General features: G+C 50.4%; 1 protein-coding gene across 1 annotated transcript in view; it reads left to right on the top strand.

Annotated features, from left to right (window-relative positions):
• Positions 1–5,091: 5,091 nt before the first annotated feature.
• The window catches only part of LOC116955182 (rab11 family-interacting protein 4B-like), a 40,183-nt gene continuing 25,425 nt past the window's right edge, over positions 5,092–19,849 (top strand). The window contains exons 1-5 of the mRNA XM_076052781.1: positions 5,092–5,736; positions 10,608–10,704; positions 16,756–16,841; positions 17,433–17,944; positions 19,666–19,800. Coding sequence (XP_075908896.1) covers positions 5,596–5,736; positions 10,608–10,704; positions 16,756–16,841; positions 17,433–17,944; positions 19,666–19,800 — 971 coding nt within the window. The 5' untranslated portion in view covers positions 5,092–5,595. The remainder of the gene's footprint in view (positions 5,737–10,607; positions 10,705–16,755; positions 16,842–17,432; positions 17,945–19,665; positions 19,801–19,849) is intronic.

Below are 19,849 nucleotides of genomic sequence, written 5' to 3'. Positions count from 1 at the left end.
TCACCGATCAGAGATTGGCCCACATTGTATGCAGGGACTCGTCTACTTACGAACATTCGACTTACGAACGTTCAGAGATACGAACAAACCTGTCTGTATTTCATGTAGATGCCACGTGAAGAACCTGTGGCATCTACATCTGCAGAGCGTGAAGAACCAGTGGCATCTACATCTGCAGAACGTAAAGAACCAGTGGCATCTACATCTGTAGAAGGTGAAGAACCAGTGGCATCTGCATCTGCAGAACGTGAAGAACCAGTGGCATCTACATCTGCAGAACGTGAAGAACCAGTGGCATCTACATCTGCAGAACGTGAAGAACCAGTGGCATCTACATCTGCAGAACATGAAAAACCAGTGGCATCTACATCTGCAGAACGTGAAGAACCAGTGGCATCTACATCTGCAGAACGTGACGAACCAGTGGCATCTACATCTGCAGAACGTGAAGAACCAGTGACATCTACATCTGCAGAACGTGACGAACCAGTGGCATCTACATCTGCAAAACGTGAAGAACCAGTGGTATCTACATCTGTAGAACGTGACGAACCAGTGGCATCTACATCTGCAGAACGTGAAGAACCAGTGTCATATACATCTGCAGAACGTGAAGAACCAGTGGCATCTACATCTGCAGAACGTGAAGAACCAGTGTCATCTACATCTGCAGAACGTGAAGAACCAGTGGCATCTACATCTGCAGAACGTGAAGAACCAGTGGCATCTACCTCTGCAGAACGTGAAAAACCAGTGGCATCTACATCTGCAGAACATGAAGAATCAGTAGCATCTACATCTGCAGAGCCTGAAGAACCAGTGGCATCTGCACAACGTGAAGAACCACTGGCATCGTCATCTGCGGAACGTGAATAACCAGCGGCATCTACATCTGCTGAAGATTATATAACATTTAAAGCCATTCCCCGCGTTTAGCGAGCACGCCCCCACAACGCGTTTGGAATCGACAGGAGGAAAGTTGGCACGTACGAACAAATCGACCCACGAACAGTACCTGCGGAGCCTCACCCGTTCGTAAGTAGAGGAGTCGCCGTAGCAGATATTGCGTCTCGCCAAACGCCACCGTCACGTTGTGGGCGACGCGTCGATACGCCGCGTCAACCGAGGACCCGCGCCCTCTACGCCGCCGGGGATTTGCAAACGTCGAGAGCATTGTGCTGGCACAATCTCGGTGACGCGTAAGGGGGCCGTCCATAAATGACGTCACGCACCTTGGGAGGGAGGGGGGGGTGGGGTCAGACATTTGTGACGATGTGTGACGATGGGGGCGGGGGGCGGGGGCGGGGGGCGGGGGGTGAGAAATGTGACGTCACGTCAAAATTGCGCAACTTTAAATAAGTATAGACGGCACGTTCTGCTTCATTAAATAGACTTTTTAATGAATGTGTTCTCCTGCAACACCAAAGTGCAGCGCCACGTTAAATACGCGCTGCAATGACAACAATAGTTTAGAGCGATTTGAAGCATGTTTTATTTTATTTTTTGGGGGGGCGAAGGGGGGTCAGAGCTTTGTGACGTCATATTTTAGGGGGGGGGGTCTGACTTTTTGTGACGCCGTGCGACGAAGGGTGGGGGGGGAAGGGGGGGTGGTCAAAAATCGTCCAAACTCGCGTGACGTCATTTACGGACGCCCCCCCTAAGTCGGACGTCTCCCCCTTCCCTCCCCGGCGCCCTCGCCCGGCGTTGTTGAGCGGCCATCAACCCCCGGAGCACGTGGTCCCTACCAGTGGCGGCGAGGAGCCGTGGGTGACCCGCAGCGAGGTGTGTTGAGCCGGAGTTGAGTATCGGAGCAATAAGCGCGCGCGTGTGCGCTGCTGAGGTCGTGTGCGGTGCTTGACGCGCGTCCTCAAAACTTAGAGCATTGCCCCTCCTGTGCCGCGAGAACAGAGATAGCCCCTGTAGCCCGCGACAGAGTGTTGGGGCAAGCGCTGTTTAGCGAGTAGCAGCAACTATGAAGTGCGAGACTGCAGCACACGAGGGGGGGCGGGGGGGGGGTGGGGGGTGGTGGTGGCCAACACCACGTCTGTCCGCCTTTGTCTCCCTAGTGGCGATGTTTACACACCACACCAGGTGCTCTTGTGTCACACACACACACAGACACTTGGATGTGTACACATGCACCACGTATATGTAGATATATATTGTAATGATGATGTTGAATAAACGAGCCTATTTTGAGATGACTTTGTCCTTTTTGGCCTTGTTTTTCCCCGCAGCTACATACACGTGTAGTGGTTTCCATGGAGACACACACTGTAACTTGGAGGCAACACGTTTATTACAACACCCCGGCAGGGTAACTACATAAACGTGTACAGGATAGCGACATTGGTGGTAGCTAACTTCCACTGGAGACTAAACCACGACGGGCAACTACATAACGGGGTCAGGTCAGTAACGTACTTGCCTGACCCACGATGCCGAACGTGACAACTGAAGACCGAAGATCAAGGAGACTTACCACGGCGGGTTTATTCCAGAAGACAGCCCGGATAGGCGCTCGGGACTTCCCTTTTATGCCCCTGAGCGTGGCCTAGGCCACGCCCCAGGCCACGCCCCCTTCTAGATCCTACCAGGAGGTTCTGGGCCTTCTGTCACGTGTCCCTCTCGCTACCCATTGCCCCCCTCCACTCGCTCCCCTCTCCTGGTCACGTGCCCTCTCGGGTTAGGCCAGACCTGAAGTGCCCTCTCTCTGGCCCTCAGCAGAAGCACGACCCCTAGGGCCCGCTTCTATGCCATGCACATTCTGGTGCCAGAGAGAGATTCGCTCGCATGCACAGCACCGCACGTACTCTTGGCTTCTTTCAGCTAAAGTCACCTATGTAGAGAAAATAACAATAATAAAAAATATATATCACGACGTTTCGATTGCGATCGAAACGTCGTCGTATTTTATTTTTGGTTTTATTTTATTTGTCTACCCGCTACGTGATGACTTTACCGAAGGAGCCAAAGAGTATGGATGCCTGGAGTTACCAAAGCTTCAAATCAAGATAGCGCCGCCCTTTCTCCAATAGCTGGCGCTCGACATGCGCCAACTACACTTGCAACATGCATGCAACACACATGCTGCATACATGCGGCATACATGCTACATAAATGCAGCATACATGCTGCATGCATGTGTAATGAGCGACTTCCCCGTCATTACACACGCAACATACATGCTACATACACGCAACATACATGCTACATGCACGCAACATGCATGTTACATAAACCCAACATACATGCTACATACGCGCAACATGCATGTTACATACACCCAGCATGCATGCTACATACACGCAACATGCATGTTACATACACCCAACATGCATGTTACATACACCCAGCATGCATGCTACATACACGCAACATGCATGTTACATACACCCAACATGCATGCTACATACACGCAACATGCATGTTACATACACGCAACATACATGTTACACAAACCCAACATACATGCTACATACACGCAACATGCATGTTACATAAACCGAACATACATGATACATACACACAACATGCATGTTACATAAACCCAACATACATGCTACATACACGCAACATGCATGTTACATACACCCAACATGCATGCTACATACACGCAACATACATGCAACATACAACATGCATACACCTGGCGTGGGGGTAGGTGGGTGGAGGGGGACCTCATCCAGCAGTGGAGTGACACGATGACGTCACGACGACAGGCGCATCCCTCTCAGCGTCGGCACATCTCGGATTCGTGAATCGATCTGTGCGGATTTTTTGGGTGTGTTATTTATGGGCAAGCAAAAAACAAACCAAACAAACAAACAAACACATTTTTATATATCGATATTGTCAGGACTGAATTGGAGCTGTCTTTGGGGCGGCGCTCCGGATAATGACCCCCACCACCACTGTGGAGAGAGGGCGCAGTGGGTGTGGGGGGTGGGGGGGGGAGACATCTGGGGTGGGGGAGGGGCGGTTGTAAGAGAAATTACTGCCCAATTATTATAATAAACGGAATCAAAATCATCGTCAGCTTCATCATCAGCAGCTTCATCATCAGCAGCTTCGTTCCCATCATCAGCATCATATTCATTATCATCATCATCAGCAGCAGCAACTTCATCCCCACCATCAGCATCAGCTTCATCATCATCAACTTCACTCTCATCATCAGATTCATTATCATCATCAGCAGCAGCAGCTTCATCCCCACCATCAGCATCAGCTTCATCATCATCAACTTCACTCTCATCATCATCATCAGATTCATTATCATCATCATCAGCAGCAGCTTCATCCCCACCATCAGCATCAGCTTCATCATCATCAACTTCACTCTCATCATCATCATCAGATTAATTATCATCATCAGCAGCAGCAGCTTCATCCCCACCATCAGCATCAGCTTCATCATCATCATCAACTTCACTCTCATCATCATCATCAGCTCCATCATTATCATCAGCTTCATCATCATCAGCTTCATTATCAGCAGCAGCAGCTTCATCCCCACCATCATCATCAGCTTCATCATCATCATCATCAGCAGCAGCTTCATCCCCACCATCAGCTTCATCAGCTTCATCATCATCAATTTTACTCTCATCATCATCAGCTTCATCATCATCATCATCAACTTCACTCCCATCATCATCATCTTCATCAGCACCTTCATCATCATCAGCTCTATCACCACTATCATCATCAGCTTCATTCCCATCATCATCATCAGCTCCATCACCACTATCATCATCAGCTCCATCACCACTATCATCATCATCATCATCAACAACTTAATTTCCATTATCACCATCAGCTCCATCATCAACTTCATTCCCATCATCATCAGCTTCATGATCATCATCATCATCATCAGCTCCATCATCATCATCATCAGCTCCATACCCACCACCATCATCAGCAGCTTCATCATAATTTCGCTTCATTCCCATTATCATCATCATCAGCTCCATCATCATCAGCTTCATTACCATCATAATAATCAGCTTCATCATCATTTATCGTTATCATCAGCAGCAGCAGCTCCACCATCATCTCATCCAGCGCGCGCGCTCCGCATTCGTGACGTCACATGCCAGGCAGCACGTCGCTGATGCTGCTGCTACAGCTGTTGTGTACCTAACACAGCATAGCCATCCAGCGTCGCTGATGCTGCTGCTACAGATGTTGTGTACCTAACACAGCATAGCCACCCAGCGTCGCTGATGCTGCTGCTACAGCTGCTGCTACAGCTGCTGTGATCCTAACACAGCATAGCCACCCAGCGTCGCTGATGCTGCTGCTACAGCTGCTGCTACAGCTGCTGTGATCCTAACACAGCATAGCCACCCGGCGTCGCTGATGCTGCTGCTGCTACAGCTGCTGCCACAGCAGATGCGACTACAGCTGCTGTAGCTCATACTTGCTATTGACGCCGGTGTTATTTCCAGTGATGTAGCTGCCGATTTTCGCTGACGGAGCCGCTTTTGCGACTGCCGCTGTAAGCCGCTGCTGTTGCTGATACAATAGCTGCTGCTGCTGCTGCTGCCATAGGCCATGCTTCTGCTGTTGCAGCTGTAGGCTGTTGCAATGGAGACAGCCGTGCAATCTGCCTTGGACTTTTGCTACCACGGTGCTAGTGATGGTGATGATGGTGGTGATGGTGATGATGGTGGTGATGGGGCTATCATACGTCAGCGCCTGCCCATCCGACATCACCGGCAGGATGAGGTGAGTGATGGCTTGATGATGATGATGATGGGGGAGGTGGGGGGTGGTTGGTTACATTGTGATGGTGGCGGTGATGATGGGGTGATGTTGATGGTGGGTCACAGGGGTGTGATTTCATTCACGAGATGATGGGGCCTGGTTCAATTCCCGTAGGTGGTCACGGTGGTGGTGTCGATTAATTATCATTCTCATCATCATCATCATTGTGATCGTGATAATCAAGAACATCGTCACCATCATCATGGACATCATCATCATCATCATTGTACTCATTACAATTATCGTCATCATCTATCAACATCATTCATGCACCACTACAAAGCAGACTCGACCCCTTGCTAGGCTTCTGAAATTTGACATGTTCACACGTCTCCATCATCATCATCATCATCCATCATCATCCATCATCATCATAATCATCCTCATCATCCATCATCATCCATCATCATCATAATCATCCTCATCATCCATCATCATCATAATCATCCTCATCATCCATCATTATCCATCATCATCATCCATCATCATCATCCATCAACACCCATCAACACCCATCATCATCCATTATCATCATCCATCATCATCCATCAACAGCCATCAACATCCATCATCATCATCCATCATTACCCATCATCATCATCCATCATCATCCATCAACACCCAACAACATCCATCATCATCATCATCCATCATCATCATCCATCATCATCCATCCTCATCATCATCATCATCGCGCGGCGCTTTCAGATGCGCTTCTGCGGCCGTCTGGAACGCTCTTCCCTTCCGATTATAGGAAGCCACTGGGAGCTGTGCACTTTGAAATCGTCGTCGTCTAGATTGACAAAGTCATTTATTATCGAACTGTTTTTTTGTGTTTTGTTTGTAGAAAAATGGACTCACATAGAGACCAATAGACTCAGGCAGAGACCCATAGACTCACACAGACACCCACAGACGCACACAGAGACCCATAGACACACACAGAGACCCATAGACTCACACAGAGACCCATAGACTCACACAGAGACCCATTGACTCACAAAGAGACCCATAGACTCACACAGAGACCAATAGACTCAGGCAGAGACCCATAGACTCACGCAAACACACACACAGACTCACACAGAGACCCATAGACTGACACAGAAATCCATAGACTTACTACAGAGACCCATAGACTCACACAGACACCCACACAGACTAACACAGAGACCCATAGACTGACACAGAAACCTATAGACTAAGGCAGAGACCCATAGACTCACACAGACACCCACAGACTCACACATAGACCCATAGACTGACACAGAGACCCATAGACTCACACAGAGACCCATAGACTCACACAGAGACCCATAGACTCAGGCAGAGACCCATAGACTCACACAGACACCCACACAGACTCACACAGAGACCCATAGACTCACACAGAAACCCATGGACTCACTACAGAGATGCATAGACTCACACAGAGACCCATTGACTCACAAAGAGACCCATAGACTCACACAGAGACCTATAGACTCACGCAGAGACCCATAGACTCACACAGACACCCACAGACTCACACAGAGACCCATAGACACACACAGAGACCCATAGACTCACGCAGAGACCCATAGACTCACACAGACACCCACAGACTCACACAGAGACCCATAGACTCACACAGAGACCCATAGACTCAGGCAGAGACCCATAGACTCACACAGACACCCACACAGACTCACACAGAGACCCATAGACTGCCACAGAAACCCATAGACTCACTACAGAGATGCATAGACTCACACAGAGACCTATAGACTCACGCAGAGATCCATAGACTCACACAGAGACCCATAGACTCAGGCAGAGACCCATAGACTAATACAAACACCCACACAGACTCACACAGAGACCCATAGACTGACACAAAAACCCATACTCTCACACAGAGACCCATAGACTCAGGCAGAGACCCATAGACTCACACAGACACCCACAGACTCACACAGAGACCCATAGACTGACACAGAGACCCATAGACTCACAGAGACCCATAGACTCACACAGACACCCACACAGACTCACACAGAGACCCATAGACTGACACAGAAACCTATAGACTAAGGCAGAGACCCATAGACTCACACAGACACCCACAGACTCACACATAGACCCATAGACTGACACAGAGACCCATAGACTCACACAGAGACCCATAGACTCACACAGAGACCCATAGACTCAGGCAGAGACCCATACACTCACACAGACACCCACACAGACTCACACAGAGACCCATAGAATGACACAGAAACCCATAGACTCACTACAGAGACCCATAGACTCACTACAGAGATGCATAGACTCACACAGAGACCCATAGACTCACACAGAGACCCATAGACTCATACAGAGACCCACAGACTCACACAGAGACCCATAGACTCACACAGAGACCCATAGACTAACACAGAGACCCATAGACTCACACGGAGACCCATAGACTCACACAGAGACCCATAGACTCACACGGATACCCATAGACTCACACAGAGACCCATAGACTCACTACAGAGATGCATAGACTCACACAGAGACCCATAGACTCACTACAGAGATGCATAGACTCACACAGAGACCCATAGACTCACACAGAGACCCATAGACTCACACGGAGACCCATAGACTCACGCAGAAACCCATAGACTCACACAGAGACCCATAGAGTCACACAGAGACTCATAGATTCATAAAGAAACCCATAGACTCACACAGAGCACCCATAGACTCACACAGAGCACCCATAGACTCACACAGAGCACCCATAGACTCGCACAGAGACCCATAGACTCACACAGAGACCCATAAACTCGCACAGAGACCCATAGACTCGCACAGAGACCCATAGACTCGCACAGAGACCCATAGACTCGCACAGAGACCCATAGACTCACACAGAGACCCATAAACTCGCACAGAGACCCATAGACTCGCACAGAGACCCATAGACTCGCACAGAGACCCATAGACTCACACAGAGACCCATAGACTCACACAGAGACCCATAGACTCGCACAGAGACCCATAGACTCGCACAGAGACCCATAGACTCACACAGAGACCCATAGACTCACACAGAGAGCCATAAACTCGCACAGAGACCCATAGACTCGCACAGAGACCCATAGACTCGCACAGAGACCCATAGACTCACACAGAGACCCATAGACTCACACAGAGACCCATAAACTCGCACAAAGACCCATAGACTCGCACAGAGACCCATAGACTCGCACAGAGACCCATAGACTCACACAGAGACCCATAGACTCACACAGAGACCATAGACTCACACAGAGACCCATAGACTCGCACAGAGACCCATAGACTCGCACAGAGACCCATAGACTCACACAGAGACCCATAGACTCACACAGAGACCATAGACTCACACAGAGACCCATAGACTCGCACAGAGACCCATAGACTCGCACAGAGACCCATAGACTCACACAGAGACCCATAGACTCACACAGAGACCCATAAACTCGCACAGAGACCCATAGACTCGCACAGAGACCCATAGACTCGCACAGAGACCCATAGACTCGCACAGAGACCCATAGACTCGCACAGAGACCCATAGACTCACACAGAGACCCATAAACTCGCACAGAGACCCATAGACTCGCACAGAGACCCATAGACTCGCACAGAGACCCATAGACTCGCACAGAGACCCATAGACTCACACAGAGACCCATAAACTCGCACAGAGACCCATAGACTCGCACAGAGACCCATAGACTCGCACAGAGACCCATAGACTCACACAGAGACCCATAGACTCACACAGAGACCCATAGACTCACACAGAGACCCATAGACTCGCACAGAGACCCATAGACTTGCACAGAGACCCATAGACTCACACAGAGACCCATAGACTCACACAGAGACCCATAGACTCGCACAGAGACCCATAGACTCGCACAGAGACCCATAGACTCGCACAGAGACCCATAGACTCACACAGAGACCCATAGACTCACACAGAGACCCATAAACTCGCACAGAGACCCATAGACTCGCACAGAGACCCATAGACTCGCACAGAGACCCATAGACTCGCACAGAGACCCATAGACTCACACAGAGACCCATAAACTCGCACAGAGACCCATAGACTCGCACAGAGACCCATAGACTCGCACAGAGACCCATAGACTCACACAGAGATCCATAGACTCACACAGAGACCCATAGACTCACACAGAGACCCATAGACTCGCACAGAGACCCATAGACTTGCACAGAGACCCATAGACTCACACATAGACCCATAGACTCACACAGAGACCCATAGACTCGCACAGAGACCCATAGACTCGCACAGAGACCCATAGACTCACACAGAGACCCATAGACTCACAGAGAGACCCATAGACTAGCACAGAGACCCATAGACTCACACAGAGACCCACAGTTTTGTTGCCCTTCCCCCGCACCTCCGATTAGCGCGATTGGCTACGTACGGCGCGAAAGAAGCTCAGCGTACAGTGCACCCTCTTCATCATCCTCGACATCTTGACGTGGTCATTCCTTCTCCTCCCGCTCCCCACCCACCCTCTCTTTTCTCATCATTCTCCGTGCCTCTCTTCATTTTTGTCCGTCTAGGTGGGGATGGGTGGGGGGGGAGGTTTACTTCCATCTGTTCCATCCTCTTCCTTGCCCCTTACCTGTCCCATCCACCTTGCACCATCCCTCTCTGCCTTCTGCCCTATTGCGCAACTGACTCCTACTCGCCCACTCCCCCCCCCACCCCCACCCACCTTGCCCCCCCCCTCCCCCCACATCCCCCGGTATCAACTTGGCTACCCCAGGTGGGCACGAGGTCAAATCTCCTGGGGCACGAGGACGCGGAGTGCGACGGCTCCTTCCGGCGATTCTCGCAAGGGGTGCGGACCCTGGAGCACGCCGGTGAGCGAGCACGCGGGGTTGCGAGTTAGGGGGTGGGGGAGGAGGTTGCTCGGTAAATGTTGGCTCAACGTTGAGCCAACGTTGGGACAACGTTGAGAACACGTTGGGACAACGTTGAGCCAACAGTGAATTTTGGCTCAACGTCGACCTGCATAGCGACTGGGCACGTGCTCACCCGGTAAACGTGGAACGTCGTGGGGGGGCCCAAATTTGGGCCAAAGGCTTGACAGCCCAGCCACACGTTGTCTCAACGTTGTCTCAACGTTGGTGCCCCGACGTTCCGCGTTTACCGGGTGAGCGCAGAGGCGAGGAGATGTGCGGACGCAGGGGAGACACGGTCGTGGTGGTGGGGAGATGTTTCGAGGTGGGATCATAGGGGGTTTAACTTTCTGCTGGCTGCCTATCACGGTGTGTGAACTATCCTGGCCGATTGCCTGCTGCTGCATACGAAACTCGGGGGGGGGGGGGGTGTGTCATCGGCCACAGTTCATGCCCTGCCTTCTCCTGTGCGGAATGTGGGGCCCCTGTAAAGGAACGTCTACGCCGGTTCTCAACATTCAGGCTGGCCTGCATTACGGTTCTATCCTGGGGTTTAACCAGAGCTGGTTGGTTACACAGTGAACAGCTCATAGATCCTGAAATGATCTGGACACAGTCCCATCAGTGAGCATCTTCGCCGGTTCTCAACATTCAGGCTGGCCTGCATTACGGTTCTATCCTGGGGTTTAACAAGAGCTGGTTGGTTACACAGTGAACAGCTGATATATCTAATAATAGGGTTTTTCCCCTTTTTTTCTGGCAACAAAACTGAAACCTTTTTACACGAGGATTCATGTTTACTGCATTAACCACAATACCTGCAGTCAAAATGCAAACAAAAAACACAAACTATGATAATATGATGCATTGGCCTTGAAACTGATTGGTCCACACCAAGGGACGGCTTTCTTTTGAGCCTCGACCCAATTGGTGCTCGACCAGATGACGCCAAAAGGCGTACAGCATATAATATCATAGTATGTGTTTTGTTTGCATTTTGACTGCAGGTATTGTGGTTAATGCAGTAAACATGAATCCTCGTAAAAAGATTTAAGTTTTGTTGCCAGAAAAAAGTGGAAAAACCCTATTATTGCATTTTGGTACTGGCAAAGGAGGTCTAATGATGTAGAAGCTCATAGATCATTAAATGATCTGGACACAGTCCCATCAGTGAGCATCTTCGCCGGTTCTAAATATTCAGGCTGGCATGCCTTACGTTTCCATCCTGGCGTTTAACCAGACTAGGTTACAGCGTGTGATCACAGATCCTTGAAGAATCTGGACACAGTCCCATCAGTGAGCATCTTCGCCGGTTCTAAACATTCAGGCTGGCCTGCACTAAAGTCCATCTTGGAGTTTAAGCAGACCTGGTTGCTTACACAGTGAACAGCTCACAGATCCTTGATGCATCCGGACACAGTCCCATCAGTGAGGTCTTCCGGCAGGCGAGGCTGCGTTCGTTGGCTGGGTCACCGCAGCGTGCCCAAGCAGCTGGCACGCTGTTCGTGCACCTAGCCTGGCACACATTCGCCGTGATAACGACCACCGCCATTTCCTCTTGCGGTTAGTGGTGTCGACTGTGATGACAGTGGAGATGTTCTTACGATGATGGCCAAGATGGTCATGTTGTTCTACCACTCTGGACGACGCTGCTGGTGCTGCTGATTGTGCTATTTCTGTTGTGCCTGCTGATGCTGAAGCTGCTTGCTTGCTTGCTGGCGATGATGATGATGACGGTGACGATAAATGTTTGGCCAACTCAGGCTAACATCGAGGCCCGAGAGAATTCGGACAAATGGCGAGCTCACGCCGCGCGTACAGGCAGCGGCCGGTGAAAACAATCGGGCACAAGGTTGCTCCGGGCTTTGACATTTGACTCGAGAACAAGACGACATTAAGTTGAACGTAGACAGCGGGCGGTGGCAGCCGAGGCGGGCAGAGAATAAGGGAGGAATGGCGGCCCCAATGATTCGCGTTGCCACGGAAACGGAGAGGCGGCGGTTGCATGGCAACGCCCTGGGCAGGCTGCCCAACAAAAAAAAATGGAGGCCGCCTTTTGTAAGGCAGGGCAAAAATAATTGAGAATTAAAATGTTAAAAGAGAGGCGCGCTAACCCACGTTCGCCAGCCTATAGGGTTTAGTTTTTTGTATTCATCCAGTTCTCTCGTTGTTGTTGTTGTTGTTGGATTTGTTTGTTGTGATTATTGTGGTTATTATAGTTGTTTCGTTGTTTTAGTTTTTATTATTGCTGTTTGTTGTTGTCTTTGTTGTTGTGGTTGTTGTTATTTTTGTTGTTTTTATTGTTGCTGTTGTTTGTGTTTTTATTTTTTGTGGTAGTTTCTATTGCCGTTGCTATAGTTTTGATTTAAAGCTTTCGTGACTGCAGTAATTCATACTTTTTTTGTATTATATATACTTTATTATTTTATTGTTTCCCTTCAACGTGACTTTACCGAAAGAACTAAGAGTATGTTGCTATAGTTGTTGTTGTTATTGCTGCTGTTGTCAGTCTGTAACTTCGCACTGCTAAGCAAAGGCCTTTCACATTTTCTTCCTTTCCTGACTGAGTCTATGTGTCTCTGTGTGAGTCTATGTGTCTCTGTGTGAGTCTATGGGTCTCTGTGTGAGTCTATGGGTCTCTGTGTGAGTCTATGGGTCTCTGTGTGAGTCTATGGGTCTCTGTGTGAGTCTATGGGTCTCTGTGTGAGTCTATGGGTCTCTGTGTGAGTCTATGGGTCTCTGTGTGAGTCTATGGGTCTCTGTGTGAGTCTATGGGTCTCTGTGTGAGTCTATGGGTCTCTGGGTGAGTCTATGGGTCTCTGTGTGAGTCTATGGGTCTCTGTGTGAGTCTATGGGTCTCTGTGTGAGTCTATGGGTCTCTGGGTGAGTCTATGGGTCTCTGTGTGAGTCTATGGGTCTCTGGGTGAGTCTATGGGTCTCTGTGTGAGTCTATGGGTCTCTGTGTGAGTCTATGGGTCTCTGTGTGAGTCTATGGGTCTCTGTATGAGTCTATGGGTCTCTGTAGTGAGTCTATGGGTCTCCGTATGAGTCTATGGGTCTCTGTGTGAGTCTATGGGTCTGTGTGAGAGTCTATGTGTCTCTGTGTGAGTCTATGGGTCTCTGTGTGAGTCTATGGGTCTACCTGTGAGTCTATGGGTCTCTGTGTGAGTCTATGGGTCTCTGGGTGAGTCTATGGGTCTCTGTGTGAGTCTATGGGTCTCTGTGTGAGTCTATGGGTCTCTGTGTGAGTCTATGGGTCTCTGGGTGAGTCTATGGGTCTCTGTGTGAGTCTATGGGTCTCTGTGTGAGTCTATGGGTCTCTGTGTGAGTCTATGGGTCTCTGTGTGAGTCTATGGGTCTCTGTATGAGTCTATGGGTCTCTGTAGTGAGTCTATGGGTCTCCGTGTGAGTCTATGGGTCTCTGTGTGAGTCTATGGGTCTGTGTGAGAGTCTATGTGTCTCTGTGTGAGTCTATGGGTCTCTGTGTGAGTCTATGGGTCTACCTGTGAGTCTATGGGTCTCTGTGTGAGTCTATGGGTCTCTGTATGAGTCTATGGGTCTCTGTAATGAGTCTATGGGTCTCCGTGTGAGTCTACGGGTCTCTGAGTCTATGGGTCTCTGTGTGTGTCTTTTGGCCTCTGTGTGAGTCTATGGTGTATGTGTGTCTCTGTGGGTCTCTGTGTGAGTCTGTGGGTCTCTGTGTGAGTTTGTGGGTCTCTGTGTGAGTCTATGGGTCTACCTGTGAGTCTATGGGTCTCTGTGTGAGTCTATGGGTCTCTGTGTGAGTCTATGGGTCTCTGTGTGAGTCTATGGGTCTACCTGTGAGTCTATGGGTCTCTGTGTGAGTCTATGGGTCTCTGTATGAGTCTATGGGTCTCTGTGTGAGTCTATGGGTCTCTGTGTGAGTCTATGGGTCTCTGTGTGAGTCTATGGGTCTCTGTGTGAGTCTATGGGTCTCTGTGTGAGTCTATGGGTCTCTGTATGAGTCTATGGGTTTCTGTAGTGAGTCTATGGGGTCTCCGTGTGAGTCTACGGGTCTCTGAGTCTATGGGTCTCTGTGTGTGTCTATTGGTCTCTGTGTGAGTCTATGGTGTATGTGTGTCTCTGTGGGTCTCTGTGTGAGTCTGTGGGTCTCTGTGTGAGTTTGTGGGTCTCTGTGTGAGTCTATGGGTCTCTGTGTGAGTCTATGGGTCTCTGTGTGAATCTATGGGTCTCTGTGTGAGTCTATGGGTCTCTGTGTGAGTCTATGTGTCTCTGTGTGAGTCTATGGGTCTCTGTGTGAGTCTATTGGTCTCTGTGTGAGTCTATGGGTCTCTGTGTGACTCTATGGGTCTCTGTGTGAGCCTATGGGTCTCTGTGTGAGTCTATGGGTCTCTGTGTGAGTCTATGAGTCTCTGTGTGTGTCTATGGGTCTCTGTGTGAGTCTATGTGTCTCTATAGTGAGTCTATGGGTCTATGTGTGAGTCTGTGTCTCTGTGTGAGTCTATGGTGTATGTGTGTCTCTGTGGGTCTCTGTGTGAGTCTATGGGTCTCTGTGTGAGTCTATGTGTCTCTATAGTGAGTCTATGGGTCTATGTGTGAGTCTGTGTCTTTGTGTAAGTTTATAGGTCTGTGTGTGAGTCTATGGGTCTCTGTGTGAGTCTATGGGTCTCTGTGTGAGTCTATGGGTCTCTGTAGTGACACTATGGGTCTCTGTAGTGAGACTATGGGTCTCTGTGTGAGTCTATGTGTCTCTGTGAGTCTATGGGTCTCTGTGTTAGTCTATGTGTCTCTGTGTGAGTATATGGGTCTCTGTGTGAGCCTATGGGTCTCTGTGTGAGCCTATGGGTCTCTATGTGAGTCAGTGGGTCTCTGTGTGAGTCTATGGTGTATGTGTGTCTCTGTGAGTCTCTGTGTGAGTCTATGGGTGTCTGTGTGCATCTATGGGTCTCTGTGTGAGTCTATGGGTCTCATTGCGAGTCTATGGATCTGTGTATGGTGAGTCTGTGGGTCTCTATATGAGTCAGTGGGAGTCAATTGGTCTACGTGTGAGACTATAGGTTTTTCTGTGCGTCTGTAGGTCTCTGTTGAAGTCTATGAGTGTCTATGTGAGTCAGTGGATCAATGTGTGATTCTATGGGTCTCTGTGTGAGTCTATGGGTCTCTGTGTGAGTCTATGGTGTTTTGTGTGAGTCTATGCGTCTCTTTGTGGTAGTGGTTGTGATGAGTGTGGTGGTGGTGGTGGTGGTGATGATGGTGGTTGTGGTGGTGGTGGTGGTTGTGGTGGTGGTGATGATGGTGGTTGTCGTGGTGGTTGTGGTGGTGGTGGTGGTGGTTGTGGTGGTGGTGATGATGGTGGTTGTGGTGGTGGTGGTTGTGGTGGTGGTGATGATGGTGGTTGTGGTGGTGGTGGTGGTTGTGGTGGTGGTGGTGGTGGTAGTGGTGGTAGTGGTTGTGGTGGTGGTGGTGGTGGTGGTTGTGGTGGTGGTGGTGGTTGTGGTGGTGGTTGTGGTGGTGGTGGTTGTGGTGGTGGTGATGACAGTCGTCGTGGTGCTGCTTGTGGTGGTGCGGGGAGTGTTGGCGTAGCGGTGAGCGCGCGTCCTCAACGAACCTCGGCGACCCGGGTTCGATTCCCGCTCACGGCTCAACACCGGTGACGATTATCTGAACCGGTTCCGGGCCTCCCTTAGGTCGACTCAGCCTCAAATGAGTGCCTGGTGCGGTGTCTAAACATCTGGGGAGAAATAAATGCGGCCGGGCGTGGTGTTTGCCGTGACGGCCTCCATAAGTGCTGCTCGCGAACAGCACTTGCCCCAACAGTCCACTAACGGCCTATGCGGTTGGGGGGGGGGGGGGTCTTTGATCGCAGCAAAGGCGGTGGTGGTGTGGTGGTGGTGGTGGGGTGGTTGTGGTTGTGGTGGTGGTGGTGTGGTGGTGGTGGTGGGGTGGTGGTGGGGTGGTGGTGGGGTGGTGGTGGTGTGGTGGCGGTGGTGATGGTGGTGACTTTGGTTTCTTGTTGTTGCTTCCGTGCAGCTTGGGAGAGCGAAGGTCGACCACTGGAGCCTCAGTTCATGGACCCGGTAATCCAACTCGTCCCGTGCCCCCAGCAGAGTGGAGAGGTAATCGCACACACCGATGGCGATGACGACACAGACGATGACCACGCTGCTGATGGTGATGATGATTATGATGATTATGATTGTGGTGTTGGTGTTGCTGGTTCCACTGTTGCTGCTGCTGTTGTTGTTGTTGCAGAGGAGATTAGCGCTCGTGTGGTGAGTCCGGAGGCTCGGTTTTAAGAGCAATTCAAGAGATCGTCACGGTTTTGATTTTGACGAGTCACGGAGGACTGCTCTTATCCGTTCACCGATTCCGACTTTCAGCAGGAGCAGTAGCGTCCGTGAAAACTACGATCCGCCACCCCGTATCTCGCCGTTATCCACGACATTACCGCCGAACGGCTGCTGCCGCTGTTGATTCTGCTGATGCTGCTGATGTCTCTGATAGCAGCATTGCTGCTGATGCTGCTGATGCTGCTGCTGGTGCTGTTAACAATCTCTGTTACCGATGCTACTGCTGCAGTTGCTGCTGATGATGCTGCTGATGTCTCAGTACCGATGCTGCTGATGCTGCTGCTGTTTACAAGTCCTGTGTTGTTGCTGCTGCTGCTGCTGCTACTGAGAATGTTGCTGTTCATTGCCTTGGCGCAGACGGAGGAGAGACGCCCATCTTCAGACGCGTCCTTGCCCAGATCTCCTCCTCCTCCTCCGTCTCGCGAGCTCGCCGAGCACGACGGCGGCCCGGCCACCTTCTACGACTCGTCATCATCACCCCAGCACCACCACGGCCACCACGGCCACCTCCACCACCACCTCCACCACCTCCACCACCACCTCCACCACCACCACCACCACCCCCACCACCGTCAGCACCAGCACCTGCTGGACAGCTCCGCTCTGACCCTTAACCAAGAGGCCCCCAATATCCGACACGTCGTCGACACGGACGACGACGACGACGAGGAGGAGGATGACGTTGATGACGATGTTGATGATGGCGTGGAGGAGGATGCGGATGTGGCTGTGGGGGCGGGGGTGCTCGCGGTGGGAGGGCTGCGGGGCCCGGGGCCCGGGGCGAGGGGTCCCGGCTCGGACAGCACGTCGGGCATCGGCAGTGAGGATCGTGAAAGCAGCTGCAGCAGTCCTAGGGGGTGCTGGAAGGGGTGAGGTCTTGTCAGCATCAGCTTCATCCTATTGTTGGCATCATCATCATCATCATCCTATCAGCATCCTATCATAATCATTAGCAGCATCCTATCATTGTCATTCTATCATCAGCAGCATCATCATCATCATCATCATCCTATCATCATCTTTATTTAATCATTATCATCATCATCCAAGCAGCAGCAGCATCATATCATCATCAGCATCATATCATTATCTTCATCCTATGATCATCCTATGATCATCCTATCATCATCAGCATCCTATCATCATCTTAATCATATCATCATCCTATCAGAAACCTATCATAATCAGCAGCATCATCCTATCATCAGAATCCTATCATCAGCATCATATCATCATCCTATGATCATCCTATCATCATCAGCATCATCCTATCATCATCCTATGATCATCCTATCATCATCAGCATCATCCTATCGTCATCATCATGTCATCATCATCCTATCATGATCAGAATCCTACCATCAGCAGCAGCAGCAGCGACCCTTAACATTTAGTTTCCTCAGCATATTGCCTTTCACAAGCGTAGAATAGTCTATGGGTCCAGTGTTAGTCTATGGGTTCAGTGATAGTCTATGGGTCCAGTGTTAGTTTATGGGTCCAGTGTGAGTCTATGGGTCCAGTGTTAGACTATGGGTCCAGTGTGAGTCTATGGGTCCAGTGTGAGTCTATGGGTCCAGTGTTAGTCTATGGGTCCAGTGTTAGTCTATGGGTTCAGTGATAGTCTATTGGTCCAGTGTTAGTCTATGGGGCCAGTGTTAGTCTATGGGTCCAGTGTTAGTCTATGGGTCCAGTGTGAGTCTATGGGTCCAGTGTTAGTCTATGGGTCCAGTGTTAGTCTATGGGTGTAGTGTTAGTCTATGGGTCCAGTGTTAGTCTATGGGTCCAGTGTTAGTCTATGGGTCCAGTGTTAGTCTATGGGTCCAGTGTTAGTCTATGGGTCCAGTGTTAGTCTATGGGTCCAGTGTTAATCTATGGGTCCAGTGTTAGTCTATGGGCCCAGTAGTAGTCTATGGGTCTAGTGTTAGTCTATGGGTTCGTGTGAGTCTATGGGTCAGTGTGAGTCTATGGGTCCAGTGTTAGTCTATGGGTCCAGTGTTAGTGTATGGGTCCAGTGTTAGTCTATATGTCTAGTGTTAGTCTATATGTCTAGTGTCAGTCTATGGGTCCAGTGTTAGTCTATGGGTCCTGTGTTAGTCTGTGGGTCCAGTGTTAGTCTATGGGTCCAGTGTTAGTCTATGGGTCCAGTGTTAGTCTATATGTCTAGTGTCAGTCTATGGGTCCAGTGTGAGTCTATGGGTCCAGTGTTAGTCTATGGGTCCAGTGTTAGTCTATGGGTTCAATGTTAGTCTATGGGTCCAGTGTGAGTCTATGGGTCCAGTGTTAGTCTATGGGTCCAGTGATAGTCTATGGGTCCAGTGTTAGTCTATGGGTCCGGTGTAAGTCTATGGGTCCAGTGTTAGTCTATGGGTCCAGTGGTAGTCTATGGGTCCAGTGTGAGTCTATGGGTCCAGTGATAGTCTATGGGTCCAGTGGTAGTCTATGGGTCCAGTGTTAGTCTATGGGACCAGTGTTAGTCTATGGGTCTAGTGATAGTCTATGGGCACAATACCCATCCACACCGCTCCCTCGTGCACAGCACTTATCCCGACAGGCTGTGCCCAAGTCGTCTTTGTCCGTGGCCGTGCCGCAGGGCCGCTGCAGCGGTGTGCGTGGGCGAGGAGCTGTTCGAGGCCTACGGGGACGACGCGAGTCTGGGGCCGCCGGGAGGAGGCGCCCTGCGCAGTGAGCCCCGTAGCGGGGAGCACACCTCCTCCCTGCCGGCCAGGTGAGGCAGTCGGCGGGGTGGGTGAGTGGGGTGGTGAGTGGGTGGGTGA

The sequence above is a fragment of the Petromyzon marinus genome, chromosome 58 (assembly GCF_048934315.1).
Source record: "Petromyzon marinus isolate PM22_M1 ecotype Great Lakes invasive population chromosome 58, UKy_Petmar_22M1.pri1.0, whole genome shotgun sequence".
NCBI lineage: Eukaryota > Metazoa > Chordata > Hyperoartia > Petromyzontiformes > Petromyzontidae > Petromyzon > Petromyzon marinus.
The sequence above is the reverse complement of the archived record's forward strand: the minus strand, read 5'-3'. Positions and strand labels throughout refer to the sequence as shown.